Source organism: Zingiber officinale, chromosome 1B (assembly GCF_018446385.1).
Source record: "Zingiber officinale cultivar Zhangliang chromosome 1B, Zo_v1.1, whole genome shotgun sequence".
Classification (NCBI taxonomy): domain Eukaryota; kingdom Viridiplantae; phylum Streptophyta; class Magnoliopsida; order Zingiberales; family Zingiberaceae; genus Zingiber; species Zingiber officinale.
The window spans coordinates 58,149,784-58,168,231 of NC_055986.1; the positions used below are offsets into that span (position 1 = coordinate 58,149,784).

The 18,448-nt window shown below is 35.3% G+C and overlaps 1 protein-coding gene across 1 annotated transcript; it reads right to left on the reverse strand.

The window, feature by feature from the left end:
* Positions 1-2,944: 2,944 nt before the first annotated feature.
* Positions 2,945-16,664, reverse strand: LOC121967330. The gene is made up of 4 exons (XM_042517484.1): positions 16,013-16,664; positions 15,145-15,369; positions 14,544-14,924; positions 2,945-3,615 (listed from the first exon to the last, which is right to left on the reverse strand). Exons 1-4 carry the CDS (start codon positions 16,574-16,576, stop codon positions 3,142-3,144), a joined length of 1,644 nt encoding a protein of 547 aa, XP_042373418.1. The 5' UTR covers positions 16,577-16,664; the 3' UTR covers positions 2,945-3,141.
* Between the last annotated feature and the right edge of the window lie 1,784 nt (positions 16,665-18,448).

Consider the following 18,448-nt stretch of genomic DNA (forward strand, 5'->3'; position numbering starts at 1 on the left):
TGCTGACCGATCCACCCATGGCCTGATCGGTCTGCAGACCGATCAGGAATAGATCAGTGGCGTGAGGAGCCGAAGCCTGATCGGTCTATGGACCGATCAGGAGGTTCCCTGATCGGTCCACAGACCGATCAGGGCTTCGATCGCGACACCTGATCGGTCTGGGGACCGATCAGGTGACAAACAGAAGCCTCATGCGCCTAGGCTGATCGGTCTGTAGACCGATCAGGGTTCTAGCCGTTGCGACACAACGGTTAGTTTCTTCGCTGTTTCTTCTTCGCAGGTATAAAGGATCGAGGCATCTTCTGTGCGAAGAGATCTCCTTCTTCCTTCTTGCTGTTCTAAGTGCTGCTGTGCTTGAGCTTTGTTGAGCTCCTCCAAAGCTTCGCGTGAGCTTCCGGCTGGGTTCCTGCTGTTGTAGGTGTCGCGTGAAGTTGCTGCTTCACCTCCAGTCGACAAGAAAGCAAGCAATTGGTAGAGTGCGATTGTATTCATATTGTATTGCTTTTCTTACTGCTCTTGTACTCTTTGTTTGCTGTTGCAAACGTTTGTGGCGAGGTTTCTCCACCCACAAGGAGTATATTGTATTAGCCGGTTCTCCGGGGACTCATCCACCGACGGATTGACCGGACTCGTCCACCTTACGGACACGCCGAGGAGTAGGAGCCCTAATCTCCGAACCTCGTTACATCCTCGTGTTAAGGTTTGGTTTTCTTCTCTTTCGTTTCTTTGTATTTTCCGCTGCGACTAACCTAATTGTAGGAAGAAACGAGAGCGATTTGGGGCGGCTATTCACACCCCCTCTCTAGCCGTACGAAAGATCCTAACAGTAACCCTAGGTGGAGAAAAACCCTAGGGGCGGTAACCCTAGGTGGAGAAAAACCTTAGGGGGCGGTAACCCTAGGTCCTAGGGGGTGGTAACCCTAGGCGAAAAGTCCAGTCGGTCAGGAGGACCGGACTGACATCAGGTAATCTCTCCTGAGGGGAGTAGGTGAAGACGCATTCCCCAGAAGAGGGAACAGTAGGCGTCGATTCGACCTAGGATTTCCGGTAGGAAATCCGAAGTCAGAACCGAGCAGTCCGGAGACTGTCAAAATATTCTATTCATATTATTGTTTTGTGCTAACTTTGTTTTGCAGGGTATTTTTAGGACTAACATACTTTGCAGGTACAAAAGAGCACCTTAAGCCTCGAATGAATAGTATCTGAGGCGCCTCCATGTAGCTTGGAGGCGCATCGGGTGCAGAATGTGAGCTGGTCGTGAAGCAGTGCTAGAGGCGCCTTGGATGGAGCTGGAGGCGCCTTGGACCAAGGCTTGGAGGCGCCTTGGAGTGGCTTGAAGGTGCCTTCAAGCTGATAAAGTGCGACGAGTTCAACAGTGATCCACGCGGGTGACTCGGAGGTCTGGAGGCGCCTTGGATGGTCTTGGAGGTGCCTCCAACAGGCTTTAAAAGGAGGCTTCGAGCAGCAGGTTGTATAATCAATTGCTAAGCGATCCTTCGACTATTGGCTGCTCAAGAGACGACCCAGAAGTGCTGAAGCAACGCCCCAACAACCAGAAGCTGCAATTCTACTATTCTCTGTTGTCGGTATAAGATTACTATTGTTTTACTTGTATTGTATTTCTGTAAAACTTTTAACGATTATAGTTGTTGCCCAAAGTAAACGCTCAACGAGCGTGGGCCTTGGAATAGGAGTCGCCCTAGGCTCCGAACCAAGTAAATTCTTGGGTCGTTCTGTGTGATTGTTCTTCTGTTATTATTTCCGCTGCTTAAACTCTCGAACGATTTCCGAATTCGAAACACGTGAAAGTCACGAGCGCTATTCACCCCCCTCCCTCCTCCCTCTAGGACTTTCGATCCAACAGTTATCATCCAACACTCGACTTTGTTAATCCACGATCTCTCCAAGTTCCATCTGTGGTCTTGTAGTCCTTGCATATTTAAGCACACATTTCAAAAATACAAATCAAACTCTAGCTTAAATCCTCTATCCAAACTTTTAACACCGAACCTTACACCAGACCACTTAAGTTATGATTGCATCAAGTAAGGTCAATCGTTATTTTGCCTTGATTGGAACCCTTTGCGGGCATATTTTGGTCGAGTGGAGTAAATGTATTATTGTATTTTATATTTCTAAATGAAATTTGATTGAAAGTGTAAATTTGATATGTTATGCTCCAAATCCTATAACTTGTTTTGTTTTGGATGTATTCTCTCATTATGCTCTTGTAAATTTGTGCAATCAGCAAAGTGAATTATCTCATGGGCTCTCTCTCCCATAGACATGACTCCAAAATCAAACCATATTAATCTTGTGTTTGCATAGCTTGCATTATTTTTTAAAAAATAAAATCCAAGTGTTCGCCCAACTAATGCTGGAGGTAGACAATTTTTCCTTTGGTTTGCTTACCTAGTAAATTCGAAGTACTGTACTGCTCATGTACATTTAGAGATCAATTTTTAGAATATTCCTCTAATTTGGGATTGAATTTTGGTTCTTTTATTGCTTCGTTGAGTGATTTACCAATGCACCGTATTCACGGGAGCGCATCGCTTATATTTACATATTACTAATTAATTTAGTAAAAAGTAAAAAATCTCTTACCAGAAGACATAACACTAGGAAACTTAAAGAGTATAATAAATTCAAATGCTTGGCATATAAAATTTCCCTAATTTTTTTGTCACAAATACTTGGCGTCAGCATATGCATGCGTCCGCACATACGATTAGACCAAAGATCCATATACCAGACGACGAAGGCTTAGGCACATTACACATCACATACTGGGAAGGAGTAGTCAGCTCCTCACAGGCTCACCCCAGGTCCGTGAGTGAGCAATTTCAATCTGCTTTTGGAATATCCCTCGCCAACAATTTAGCAATTTTAGCCGTTTTCAACCGCATGATATAGATTCATACCTACTCAAAAACAATGTACGTTGTCGAACAAGATATGTAGAATAATACCAGAACATGGGGGACTTTTACATGGTAGGTCGCCCCTGAAGCCTTGTACATAAAAATCTTCCACTAGCGTAGGAAAATATTCTAATAATTCCGTAAAAAGGGTTAAATCAACAAATGCGAAATGTTCCACACTGACAATCAAGTTGGTAATGTGACAGCGAGTGTATCTTTAGATTGCACGATATTCCAAAAAAAGATGCAGCTTGTATACAAGGATCTCACGTGTACCATATAGAGGCTTCCCATCATTAATCCAATTCTTCTCCAAAACTGAGTTTCTTGCATTTGCCTGCATATCAATCTCAAAGGCAGAAACAATTTGGTAAAGCGATGTTCTAACAACATCAGCCAAGGCATATGCCTTAGCATACAGCAAGGGTTTCTTTCTTTTAGTAGCCACTGCAAACGTTTCGTATCCTTTCCCCGCATTAAATGTTGCCCACCTGATGTTTGCAGCACCCAGCAAGTGTGCTGATGGAGCACAAGTTTTCTTTCCCAGGCAGGCCTCCACCGCAAGCAAGCAAGACAACAATGTAGTCACAACTGCTTTGTTGCAACCAGTAAGTTGAGCAACCCCATATCTGTCCTCCGAATGAGACCTTGCAGTCAATGCTCCTAGAGACCTTGCACACCATGAGCATTTCTACATGGGAAACATAACAAAAGGTAAATACAAAAGTTTCCTATGTGCAATAATCAATTAAAAGTTCTCTCCAGTGAAAGAAATAACACTAGAAAACTGCAATAGTAAGAAAAATATTTTAAAATGTTCATGTAGATTGCAAATTTCTAGGATTAGCATAACAGAAGAATACTATGTCAACAACAGTAGACATTCAATTTGATAAACCAGTTAATTAACAAGCAAGAACAACCAAACCACTATGAGTAGATAATTAGTTGATTCGACCACATACTTGACATAGATATGCCTTGTAATGTTCGTGTCAAGAATGTTTGTACCTACATACTTGACATAGTTTTAGTCAAACATAAATCTAACTTTAAAACTTTGTCAACCATATCAAAACAATATGGTTAATTCGACCACTTAGTGTGCATGGTTGCATCAAAACTAGTGAATATAAACATATATAGTACTAATATTCTATTTAATAAAATCTTCAATACAAAGTCGACCAATAATGTAGTAGTGTTGATGTATCAATTCCCAATGGAAATGTGAGAAAGATCATTAATTAATAAATATATAATTTCCTTTGTTAAGCGAGCTTGAAAGAGAATAAATAATAGATTGTTGGGTCTTACTCTACAATAAGAGTGCTCAAGACAACTATTTTGATGACGAACAAGGATAACAATAGGCAAGATTAACATGATATGAAAAATCAACTAAAGTGTAAAAGAGAGAAACCAAATACCTATATCAACTAATGTATGAGAACTAAATCTATAAATCTATGTAGATTGTTGCAAAACAACAAATGAAGTACAAACATAACAACTATGTCAATGGATTACAATAGTTTGCAAGATAGCAACTATTACAAATTATTATGTTTTAAAAAAAACACTTTATAAAAATTTATTTGAAGATACTTCTATTTGGAAGAATAAGCTAATTAAAGTAGTTTTCAAATTTGGTAATTATCTTGTTTAAGAAATAGAAGATTTACTGATTTCTTTCCTATAACATATTAATTTGTTTTCAATTTTATTTGGAAAGGAATATCAATTCCCAAATATCAATAACTCTAGAATTTAATAACATTTTATCTTAAGTTCTACATATGAAATCCATACAATCGCAGTGGAATTCATGATCTGGTGTTTAACTTGAGAACTGTAGCGATCTTTCTTCTAGAGTCCCTTTGCTTCCCCTTGCAACCTTCTTTTTCCTTGCACTACTACACCCGACACACATAATTGACTTGCTGCCTGAATTAGGTTTATCACCCAATTAGCTTGACTCCACTGTGCAACTTCTCCAAGTCCACTCACTAGTTGCGGAGGCCAATCCTCGTCTGCAGAAAGGTAGACGTCCATCCAACATGCTCAAAAATCTAGCCTCCTCAAGAAAACCATCTCGCATCCAGAATTTTGCAACACTTGCTCTCTTTTCATCAGATTTAAGCATCATCAAAGAAAATCCATAGTGGACTTTTTGCTGCATCGGTGGAACAAGAACTTCATGTGATTTGCACCTTCCACATTACAAACCATGACCCAAAAATTCAACATCCTCGTGGCCTTGCAACATTAGATGCAGCACTTCCTTCACCATGCTCTCAATGCAAATCTACCCATAGAAGATACATGCTTCCTATCATTAGCCTACAGTCACAACAGTGAGTCAATTCATTTCTTTGCTCTGAATTGAAGGCAACCAATTTAATCACCTCCCTTTGAAGCAAGAATTGGTCATCTCCAAACAGCCTAAATATTTTTTGTTTAAAAAAAACTTTAAGTAGGAGCCATTTTGTGGATATATGGAAAAATTGGGACTCAGTCCAGCATTGACTGCAAAAAGCATACAAAGTTAATTATAAAAGACTAGAGAAGAGATCCTTCTCATTCCCTCAATTGATCGAGTTCCAATCGTGACAATGAACAAAAATGATTTGGTAAAATTGCAATCATTGTTTGAAATTTCCCTGTTGGCTTGACCCTAAAAGATTCCCCCATGACTTGATCTTGAAAGATTCCCTGTTGGCTTGACCCGAAAAGAATTGCTTAACGCAACCTTAGAAAAAACTTGATTTTTTAACTCATTTGGAGAACATTCAACATGTTATTTACACTTTCAAGTTATAGCTCTCTAATACTATCCTAAGAGAGCAAAAAAAGAAACTAAACCAAATATACATAATGAAATAGATCTATTGAAAAAACATCAAATCAGTTAAGACTTATATTAATATGCTACTTTGTAGTTATTTATGATTTTAAAGTTTGTATGCCCAAAGAGTTGATTTTTCTTGTTTGTTACTTGCCATTATCATGAGATTTCTTCTAAGCTTTCATGAGATATGTTACTGATGCAAGAATAAAATTAAATTAATTAATAATTATTGTAAAATGCCTAGTGATACAATAGATTATCCTCTTGCATTTCTAAACTCGTACTGTCTTATTACTAGTCTAACAATCTTCTTATCTGATTAATTAGTTATATTGTTTGAAAAATTATTTCTGATGTATGTTAATTTAACCTAATAACTTAATAAAACATTAATTCAATTTTGAAATTAGATGATTTGCTAACTTAATAGGAGAATTTTAAGCCCCATTTTTCAAGTTGACTATCATAGGTGATAATCCTCTGCATTAGCAATTTTAGACCTCATGACTACTACATAGATGCACACACCATCCTTGCTACATAATCAATCATCACATTTTCTCATTTATTGAAAGCAGCAATCGAAAAGGAGAAAGATTCCAAAGAAGTCAATGTCTATAGAAAGAAGATACACCACTACTTCACTCATTAGAAGGATTACCAAGAAGAGATAATCAAGAAACCATGTTAAACAAGTATTTCTATGCTGGGAAAGGATAAACCAAAGAAAGCTGTTGACAAATTACTTAAAAGTTAAGTTCAGTATTGCAGGGGAGAATAATGTAGATTAGAAATTTAATCTATAAGAGTTTTAGACTTATATGAGTTTATTTTGGTAGTCTTTTGTCTAGGAGTACAAGTCAATTAAAGCAATTTTTTATTTGGTAATTATCTTGATTAGAGAATAAAGGATTTATTTTAAGTTTAACTGAGTTTTGTAGGGATAAAATTACTTCTCTCCTACATAATTTATTACCAATTATATTTGGGTTGAAGCCTTTAACGGAACCTCATTCACTCCATGTTGCTAATTTCTTCAGTTTAATAATGTTTTTCCCTACGTGAGTTTTTTAGTTCTCTATGCAAGATTAAGTTTACCACAATAACTAATTCTACTGGAAAGTTATTTATATTTGAAAAGGAAAATAGCCATAGCTAAAGGGTATCAATAACATCGAATGAACTGAGACCAGCAAAAATATTGATCATGTCTCAATTTCGATTGCCTTAGATAAAGCAAATCTAGATGAGCAACAAAGAATTGAGTGTAAAAAAATTATTAGAAAAAACTTACTCCTTGCATGCCTAACTAATAAAGCCAATGATGGGCAACAACATCATCAAAGGATGTTAAGAAAACACATAAAACTGAGGATAGAATTCAGGTTTGCATCATAGAGGAGGTGCTGGTTATGTGAAATAGTTCTGAGTCATAACATTGGAAATTATTAGTAATAGGGTAGGGTTTTATTTTATTATTGTAACTATAATCATAAATTCAGATATTAATTCAAGTTAATCTTAAATTCATATTAAGTGTGAGTGGGTTAACCAATTTAATTATAGTAGTTATAAGATATTAATGTTTTATAATTTTAACTTCTTGTTATCAATGGGTCAAAATCGTCAATATCAATCCCAAGCCCGGATGACAAAGGTTAAGAGTTGCGTTAGGTTGTCAACTTTGACGACGTAGACGAATGAATTGATCCATCAAATTATTGTTTTAATGCTAGCGCTTCATAAGTTGGATAAGAGCAAATATTACAAGAATATAAATTGTCTTATATTTGAAACATGGATCATAGGTGACTCGTAATGCAATAGAAGTAGTAGATACGATGATCATAAAAAAAATTAATATTTTGCATTTACAAGAGAAAATGAGTAGAAGAGAAGGTAAAGATGATAGAGAATCCATGTTTTAAGTTATGGTACACAGGAAGAAATAAAATAAGAAATGAAGTAGGTATTGAAAACAATTTGTTAAAAGATGAAATAATAGTAGTTATAAAGGAGGATAAGATTATAACTCTTAAGATAGTGGTGACAAAAGATATTATTAATGTAATTAGTATATATGCACCTCCAATAGGATTAGATCAAGTCACAAAATATAATTTTTGAAAAGACCTAGATGCAAGTAGTACAAAAATTTTTGTCAAACAAGATTATTTTAATAAGAAGAGATCTAAGTGATGAGGAAAATGATAGTGTTATGATTTTGGAACAAGAAATGAAGAAGAAAAAAGCATATTGCTTTTTGCAATAATATATAAATTTATGATAGCTAATAAGTTTTTCAAAAAAAAAAAAGAACACTTGGTTAAGTTCAAAAATAGGAATAATAAGTTGTAAATTGACTTTCTAATGATCACGGACAAGGATAGACTTATAGAGATTATAAAGTCATTTTTTGAGAAAATTTAACTATCCAACATAGGTTAGTAGTGTTAATATGTCCTTCAAACATAGTATCAATAGAAGGAAAACATCCATGGCTCCTAGAATCAAATGATGGAAGTTAAATGACTTGAAACAAAGTATTTTTAAGAAGACGGTAGGAGAACAAGAATTAGGAGAAATATATGATGACTCAAATACGATATGGGATAATATGTCATTAAATTTGAAAATGATGACCAAGAACGTATTAGGTAAGTTAAAAGGGCATGCACTATCACGTAAAGAATCTTGATAGTGGAATAAGTATAGAAAAAAGTGACAAAAAACTAACAACCTATAAGTTATTGTACGCTTGTAAGAACAAAACAAACTTTAAAAAAAAACAATGGTCAAGAAAAAGGACAAGCAGTAAGTGAAGGTAAGCATGAAAGTTTCAAACACTTATACAGACAGTTGGATATAAAAGAAAGAGAAAATGACATCTATAGATAAGGTAAGTTAAGAGAAGAAAATAAGAGATCTTATGCAAAAATATATGAAAAATGAATGTAATAGATTACTATGTGAATGATAAGAAAATAAGTAGAATAATAAATAGCTTATAAAGTTATTCAATCTGATATTGAAAATGAAAAATATATCTAATTGATAGAAGGTGAGTACTTTAGTCCTCTAGATAAAAATAAAAGAGACATACAAAATTATACCAATTATAGGGACATTAAGCTAGTGAATCATATCACGAAATTTTAGAAAAGAGTGATAAAAAATTAAGGATTCCGCGATAACCGAAAATTAATTTGGATTCATACTTGAAAGGTTGACAATAAAAGTTATACATATTCTCCGACAATTAATGGAAAAATATAAGAAAAAAAAACAAAACTTACCCATGATACTCATCAATCTAGAAAAAACTTATGAAAAAGTCCTGAGATAAATTATATAGAGAATTCTAAAAAACAAATGTTAGCATTAGAATATATTAAAATAATTAATAATATGTATAAGGATTCAATGACAATAGTGAAAACTCTAAGTGGATTAACCAAAATATTTTCTATAAAGTTAGGTTACTAAGCATGAGTGAACTCACTAGACACGTCCAATATATGTTACCATAGTGCATGTTGTTTATAAATGATATTATTTTAATAGATGAAACATGTAAAAAGGTAAAAGCTAAGCTTAAATCTTGACGAAAAAAACATTAAAAGTCAAAGGTTTTAAGCTTAGTAGAGTAAAGATACAACAACAATCAAACTTTATCCCACTAGGTGGGGTCGGCTATATAAATCATTTTATGCCATTGAGCTCTATCTCCAACTATATCATCATCTATATTTAAATAAAGTTTATCTTATTTTATTATTGCTAACTAAGTCTTTTTTGATCTTCCTCTTCCTCGTTTGATATAGTTTCACATCACCTAACTGGAGTATTTATTGATCGTCTAAGTACATACTCTACCATTTTAAACGTGTCTCTCAGAGTTTTTCCTCAATAGATGCAACCCGACTTTTTCTCTAATGCTCTCATTTTTTATTCTGTCCATTCTCGTATGTCTATACATCCACCTTAACATCCTTATTTCTGCAACTCTTATCTTCTACTCATATGCTTGGGTCATAGTCCAACATTCAACTCTATATAGCATAGTAGGTTTAATTGTAATTTTGTAAAAAATTTCTTTAAGTTTTAGAGGTACTTTAAGGCTACATAAAACATCCGACGCTCTCCTCTATTTCAATCATCCTACTTGTATTCTATACAAGACATCTTTCTCAATCCCTTCATCTTTTTACAAAAATGATCCTAAATATCTAAAGCTCTCGATTCCGGACAATTCGTCATCTCCTATCTTAACAATTGTCTCATTATATCTAATATTGCTAAACTTAAATTTCATATATTATGTCTTTATTCTACTAATCCTAAAACATTTCCCTTCTAGTGTTTCCCGCCAAGATTCTAGTTTAGCATTTACTCCTGTTTTATCTACCAAAACAATATCATCTGCAAACTACATGCACCACGATACTGTGTCTTGAATATGTACAGTGTGTCCATAATTAGTATAAAAAGATAAGGACTTAGAGTTGATCCTTGATGTAACCCTATCTTTATTGGAAATGATTCGGTTACTCCGCCTAAAGTCTTTACTCTTGTCGTTAAATCCTCGTGCATATCCTTAATTAGTTTAATATATGTTGCACTAACACTTCTCTTTTCTAGAATTCTCCATATAATTTCTCTTGGGACTATCATAAGTTTTTTCTAAGTCAATGAATATCATGTGCAGATCTTGTTTTTGCTCCCAATATTTTTCAATTAATTATCTAAAAAATGTATAATTTCTATTGTCGACCTTCCAGGCATAAACCCAAATTGATTTTCGATCATCCTCTTCCTTAATCTCTTTTCTATTACTTTTTTCCGAAGTTTTATGACTCATTAGTTTAACACCCTAGAATTTACACAATTTTATATGTCTCCCTTATTTTTATATAAGAAAACTATAGTACTTATCCTCTATTGATCAAGTATTTTTTCATTTTCAATATCATATTAAATAATTTTGTAAATCGTTTAATACCTTGTTTCCCTAGGCACTTCCATACCTCTATCGAAATATCATCTGGTCCAACAACTCTTCCATTAAACAGCCCATTTAAAGCTTATTCTACTTCTGAAGTTTGAATTCTATGATAAAAATTTAAATTTCTATACTTATTTGACCTACTTAAATTACCTAAGTTAAGTTGGTCACCTAAACCTTTATTAAAAAGTTAATGAAAATACCTCTTCCACAGCTATTTTATTTCTCCATCGTTTACTAGTACTCTATTACATTCATCTTTAATACATTTTATTTGGATAAGATTTCTTATCTTCCTTTCTCTCACTTTAGATATTCTATAAATGTCTCTTTCCCCTTCTTTTGTATCCAATTTTTTATATAATCATACCAATTTCATTATTTATTTCATTCACTACTCTCTTAACTTCTTTCTTGACTATTGTATATTTTTTAAAAGTCTTCCTCGCTCTTACAAATATATAATTTCTTATAATATATTCATTTTTCCTTCACTTTCTCTTGTACTTTCTCATTCCACCACCAAGATTCATTACTTAGTGGTACATGTCCCTTTAACTCACCGAGTACACTCTTAGCTACTATTTCCAATTTTAATACCATCTTATCCCATATTGTATTAGAATCACCGTATATTTCACCTAATGCTTGTACTTCTACCTTCTCTTTAAATATATTTTGCTTTCCATCATTTAACTTCCACCAATTAATTCTAGAAGTCGTATATATTTTTTTTTATTGATATTATATTTGAGGAATATATCGAACACTACTAACCTATGTTGGGTAGTTAAGCTTTCGCCAGGAATGACCTGACAATCTTTATAAATCTTTATATCCTTCTTCCTAACCATAAGAAACTCAATTTGCGATTTATTATTCTCACTTTTGAACATGACTAAGTGTTCTCTTTTCTGAAAAAAATATATTAGCTAATATAAGGTCATATGCTATCGCAAAATCTAATATAATTTTTCCTTCCTCATTTCTCATTCCAAACCCATAACCCTATGTACCCTCTCATATTCCTAATTTTTCACTCCGACATACTCATTTAGATCATCTCATATTAAAATCATTTCATTTGACGAAATATTTTATAATATTTCATTTAAGTCGTCCCAAAATCTTGATTTGGTAGTTTCATCTAATCCTACTTACGGTGCATATATGCTAATTATGTTCATAGTTCTTTCGTCACTATTATCTTAAGGGTTATAATTCTATCCCCTTTTTTAACTACTATAACTTCATCCTTTAACGAACTATTTACAACAATACCCACTCTATTTTTTGCTTTGCTGTTTCTTGTGTACCATAACTTAAAACCCGAGTTCTCTATCAGTTGTGCCTTCTCTCCTATCCATTTTGTCTCTTGTACATATAAAATACTAATTTTTCTCCTAATCATCGTATTTATTACCTCCATTGATTTACCAGCGAGAGTTTTTATATTCCATGTTCCAAATCTTAGATTATTAGTTTTCCTATCATATTTATTCTTATCCATAGTGTGAGAATTTTTTCCTATTTAATATTGCCACCCAAGTTCTCATAGAGATGTAGCAATCCTTGCCGATACATTACGGTCGAACCCTATAACGTGAACTCTTGCATATTTGACACTACACCTGAGTTCTAGAGATGTAGTGATCCTTGCCGAGACGTTACAGTCAGACCTGCAACGCGTTCCTTCCGAGGAACAACCTAGCATTAGCATAATAGTTTAATGGATTCATTCATTGAATATTTGTTACAGTTTTAACGCTAGCTGACAACCTAACCTAACCCTCCTCCTTTATTCGGACTTGGAACCAAGCATGACTGGTTTGTCACAAGCGGAGTTTAGTAGAGTAAAGATAGAAAATATAAAATTAAATTTAGCAATATTTTAGGTAGTAAGGCCACTGTTAAGATAAAAGATGACAAGTTACATACAATTGAGAGATTTAAGCATTTAGGATCGTTTTTTGCAAAAAGATAGAAGGGTTGAGAGATATTTTACATTGAATATAAGTAGAATAGTTGAAATGGAAGAGAGTGTCGAGTGTTCCTTATGATCATTGATACCTTTAAAACTTAAAGAAAAGTTCTACAAAATGGTGGTTAGACCTACTATCTTATTTGAAGTTGAATGTTGGACTTGGACTATAACTCAAGCACACAAGTAGAACATGGGAATTACAAAGATGAGAATGTTAAGATAGATGTGCAGAGATATGAGGATGAATAGGAAAAGAAATGAGAACATTAAAAAGAAAATCAAAATTGTGTCTATTTAAGAAGAACTTCGAGAGACACGTTTAAGATTGTTTGAACATATATTCAGACGATCAATAAATGTTCTAATTAGGCGGTGAGAAATTATGGCAACTACATACATTAAATGGCGAAAGAGAAGACTAAAGAAGAATTGATTAGCAATGATAAAACATGATAAAATTTATTCAAAATATAGATAATGAATAGAGCTATAATATGTTAAATTTTATTTCATAATTTAATGTTATGATTAATTAACATGTAATGTTATCGCAAATTAAAAATCATAATTTCAATCAAATTATAACTTTATATTAATAATTTATAACCCTAATTTTAGTTATCAATAAATTTAATATATAATTAAGTTAATTAAATTAAAGTAAATTAACATAGATAACTAACATATTAATTTGATTAGGTATTACTAGTCTATAAACTTATATTTAATAATAATTTGTATATCTTTATAAGTTATTATAATTTACAAAATTAAGAGTTAATTAACTTAAAATTAAATTAAAGTTTTAACAATGAGATTAATGAGATATTTATATGTAGATCTTTCTCAAATACTATAAGGATCAGTACTCTCATTCAATGCACAACTAATAAAAAGAGATTAACAATAAGATTGGCATCGCTATTTCTCATACTATGTGCTAACACATGTATCTTCTTTGGCCTACAGATTTGCAAGCCAAAACATAGTAAGGGTTCAAAATTAAAGTAGAATGCTCAAAGATGTCTCCAAACTCTAGAGTAATAAATTTTTATGATGTTTCTATAATTTCATGCTTTATTTATGAACTTCTGAGCTTGCCATTGAGACGTTAATTTTAAGACTAATGTCGTATTTGTGTTTCATGTGTCTCATTAGACTTTTACTACTTGTTTAGATGTAAGATGGTTATGTTTCTCAAATAGGTTAATCGATCTATTTACTTATGTTGATGGATGTTTTGCCTGTGACTTCAAATGATTATTTTCAGAAGAATACAAGATTTTCTTTATGTGGTGGGAAGGGATTGAAGGAGTGAATATATCTTAACATTACTACTGTTTAATATGACAAGATGAAATGGTATCGTGCCAAAGAGCCATATAGGTAGCAGCATTGGGAATTATATCAAAATTCAATTCTCCATTTTTCTTTGAATTCTTTGAAGCATATGGTTGTTCAATAAAGGTTTATTTCTTTAGTTAGTGGATGGGTTAACTAAACTAAGGGTAACATGTCACAAGATATATAATCAAAACTACTTAATATATATAAAGAGACTACATCATGTTGATAATGCCGCCAATCTTCAAGTCAAATAATCACTTCTAATCAAGGAGCATACCAGTTCAAAATATTTCCTCTATGAGCAACTAGTCAGCAGCAATAATGTTCCTTTGGAAAAAGATTTGCCTAGCACATATCAATCTTAGCAAAGATATTGTGAACTCTCTGTAGTGTGCAACAAATGATAATTAAATATTAACTGAATACCAATACCTGAAAATCATTAAAAGCTTCATGAAGACTCAAGTCAGTTTTCACATCCAGAGGCGAATTTAATTGTTTGGACAAGCAATCTGAATTGTCTATGGAAAGACCTTCAAAACCTTCAGCAAGTCTTGATATGAGTTGTTCCAGAGGCTTCAAGCATACATTTATAACCCTTTTGTAGGTTTCACCAGTTTGTTCAAAAATGGCTGCACGACGCCATGATTCAGCATTGCTTTCTGATACAATACATAGATCAAGATATGCAAGATACTGTATGAGGTGTGAGTTGTCTTGTTCCAAACTTTCTAGCAGAAAGTCACTAGGATTTCTTTCTGCAACAACTGATCCTTTGGGAGGAGCAAGCATGCACCTCCTGGTATGTACAACCTAGATAAACACAAACGAGTAGACAAATTTATAAACATTTAACCAAATATTTATAAAAAAATTAAAGGTAAATGAATAATAGAAAAAGGTTGGTAAAAGAAAATACACAAAAAGAACAAGTGGAATAGGGAGTCAGTATCTACATTCTTAAAAGATAAAATCATTAAAATAATTCATATTTCTGATAGACAAAAGACTAAGCGAGTAACTAAAAACTGACCTGGAGTAGGTGATGGCTTATCTCCCAGCAAATAGAAGCAATTAAAGTTCCAATGTAAAATCTGATCTGCTGAACCATGAATTCTCCTATCATGTTAATGGTCTTAAATTGATCGGGCAAGAGTAATATTATAATGAACGACCAAACATGTGTTTGAACTGACAACTTAAAAGCTCTCTTGAGTGCAGAAGATAGACCAACTTTGAAGCTGTAGAAAAGAGGACGCTGAAAATACAACATGTCAACTATAAACAGAAAAGGTTAATGCATTCTTACAGTGGAAACAAGGATTGAAAGAAACTACAAAAAGGATGAAGTTTATCAATAACTCTAATTCATAAAGAAAGCATTTACAACAACAATAACAAATCAAGAGCCTAAAATATTTGGCATCACCTAAATAGATCTTAATTTGTCATCAGACTTTATGTATGGATAAATATCTAGTAATATCCAGATATATGCCCACAAAGGTAAATTAAAAAATAAAATGCTCAAGTCTCTCTTCCATTTTTACCTTTTTGTTATACTTGGATTACAAATCTTCCTCCACAATATTATTTTTATGGAGTTAAAGAGTGTTTAAACCTACACATCAACATGAAGTTATGAGTATTTCTTATTAAACATATGTGAAACAGATTGCTCAAACTGCTGCAGCTTTAGGTATCAATCAATTTAAAATTTAGAAGAAAAAAATGAACTCAAGTTTAATTTAGTAACCCCCTAACTTTAAACATCTACTCATAAAAAAGTTTAATTCCATTTCCAATTAGGCATGATTTTCTATCCTTCAATAGTAGAGCAACAATAACAGGTAAGTGTAAGGCAAAATAGACATGTAAATAGGAGATGATTCGTTGCTAACCTGAATGATTGGAAAGTTAAGGACCCATCTCTTCCTATAAATATAATGGAGGCAGTAGACCAGCCCAAAAACCACCCCTCTCAGTCCTATGTCAACCAGACTCGCCAAATCCAGTACCTGTGGTAACCCACAGATGCCAAGTAGAATAAGGGACCCAGCTGCGGAACATATCAGTAAGAAGAGGACAGATACAAGCGATCGCCGAGCCCGGAGGGAAAAGTGGGCGGTGAAGGAGGGACGGGAGAAGCCGCCAACAAGGGCTTTGAGGAGGTAGCGGAAGCTTGCGGCCGCGAGCTCAGGGAGGGAAGCCGATGGGTCAGGGTGTGGAGAGACGACAATAAAGAGGGCGAGAGAGAGGAGAAGAAGAGAGAGGTGGAAGGCGAGGAAGGAGAGGAGGAATACGGCGGCTGGGGAGGAGGGTGAGGGGTGTTGGCGGAGAAAGAAGATGGAGTTGGGAAGGTGGAGAACGGCGGAGGCGATCGACTGCCAGATTAGAAACCCTAGCCAACGCTTCTTAACAAGCTCTCGAGGAATACCAGTGGAAGTAGAAGACGACGACGACATGGCGAAGCCGGGGGGCGAAGGAAAATGAGGGCTCTCAGGTTTTGGTTGCGTTATATTTTTAGCAATTCAAATTGGGCAAAAGCCCCCAAACCAAAACCCTCCGTTTTTTTTTTTTTAAGACATGAGTTAATAAAATCATTTTAACGCGGAAAAAATACATTATGAGTCTTGGCAGTTAAAATGTTGCATCTTAGTTTGAATATTACGAAATCATAGACTTATTTTCCGTTTTACCCTTCGTCCTTTCTCGTACTCTACTCCGCTCGGCGCTCCTTCATCGTGCCTCCGCTCCACCCTCCTTTTCTCCACCCTCCTCCACTTTGTCACCCGATCTCTCGTCTCCGCTCTCTCCTTCCTCATCCGCTTAGTCACTCGATCTCTCGCTTCCTAGTCGCTCTCTCCTACCTCCTCCGCTTTGTCACCTGATCTCTCGCCTCCTAGTGGTTCATAGAGAAAGCATCGTCGGAGAAGATTTTCGGCTCCTCGACCTCTACTACGCCGTATTAGAGCACTAGTCGGATATAGAGACCTTATTCGCCTTCGAATCCACCAACGTTGTTCGATCACAGGCGGTCGTGCCCCTCCTCGGATTGACGAAGGTGGCACGGTCGATGCTTGCGGACTTCGAGGCGGCAATTATGCTGGTTGCTTCTAGGTCTGCCGCGTCCAGTGACAACGTCCACCTCCTCACCCACTACGCCATTTACTATATCGTCTTTTAACCGACTAGAGAATTGTGCTCGCTAACATCTTCGTCGACTTCCCGTTTCATGCACCATATTCTCTGCCAGAGTCCCTGTTTGACGCAAGGGCGGTGGCAACATCGTCAGTGTCTGTGTCTTCCTCCCCACCTCCACTGTCTACTCCTTAGATGAAAATCCATGGAGATCCTCCCCCTCTTCCCCCACCGTCATTGCAGCCGGATCCAACTTCAAACACAAAATCGTCTTGGTTTCCTTTGTCCATCGTTCTGCGTGGAGGAATTTATGCATTGTATTTTCTCATTAGAACCATTATTTCTTTATCAAGTTGTTCGTCAATAGGTTCTTTCAATACCCAACGTATTACTTTGTCGTAATTGTTGTTCAAACGCTTTCAACTCCATATTCACAAATTGCTAAGTCTAGGGTTTGCGTGACAATTTAATTTGTCTCGACTACGTTGGTCATCGTCTAGTCCTAGGTAGTTTATTGCTCTTGGGAACATAGGGTTCTCAATTGTTCTCTTAATGCAGGATTCTCGATTGTTCTCCTACATAGAGGAAGTGAAACTTTCTCAAGTAGCTGTTGTGATATACACGAGTGATCCTGTCCGGAATCTGAGTCAGACGGAGGTCGGATGAGTTGTTGCTAGTGTTGACGGAGGGACGACTGGGACACCATTCTCGTATGCGCCTACGAGAATGGACCCTCACGTGGTGCCAACGAACAACGATGACTGCACCGGCGGTACTTGAACTCTGCGCACACTCAGACAAGCACACAGGACGTTTGAGGTCAGAAACTAGGGAAAAAGTCCCCGGAGCAGGCCCTCCGACACTCAAGTCAGATACTTTTTCCCTCAAAGAACAGTGTACGAAGGAGAAAGAAAAGTAGAAGATAAGTGCAAATGTGCGATAGAACGTACCTACGCAAGGGAGAGGACCTCCCTTTTATATGACAGTACGTATTGCTGGAGGCTGCCCGATGTCAAAGAATGTCGGGTGTCAGAACCTGTCGAGTAATGGAGGACACGTGGCATCCTCCTGTAGACTGAAGGAATATTCCATTCACAGATGACCGCAGACCGTTAGAATATTCCCTAACATTCAGTAGTTATTCTCTGACAGACAGTTACGATTCCCTGACCTTATTGTCATGTAGCATCTTTTGT

Excerpts from the sequence above, each read along its gene's own strand:
- LOC121967330 (XM_042517484.1), bottom strand. The coding sequence starts at position 16,576 with ATGTCGTCGTCGTCTTCTACTTCCACTGGTATTCCTCGAGAGCTTGTT. Across the intron at positions 15,370-16,012 it reads TTAACTTTCCAATCATTCAG|CGTCCTCTTTTCTACAGCTT; the intron begins GTTAGCAACGAA and ends TTGTATTTTCAG. Across the intron at positions 3,616-14,543 it reads AAGCTTTTAATGATTTTCAG|AAATGCTCATGGTGTGCAAG; the intron begins GTATTGGTATTC and ends TTTCCCATGTAG.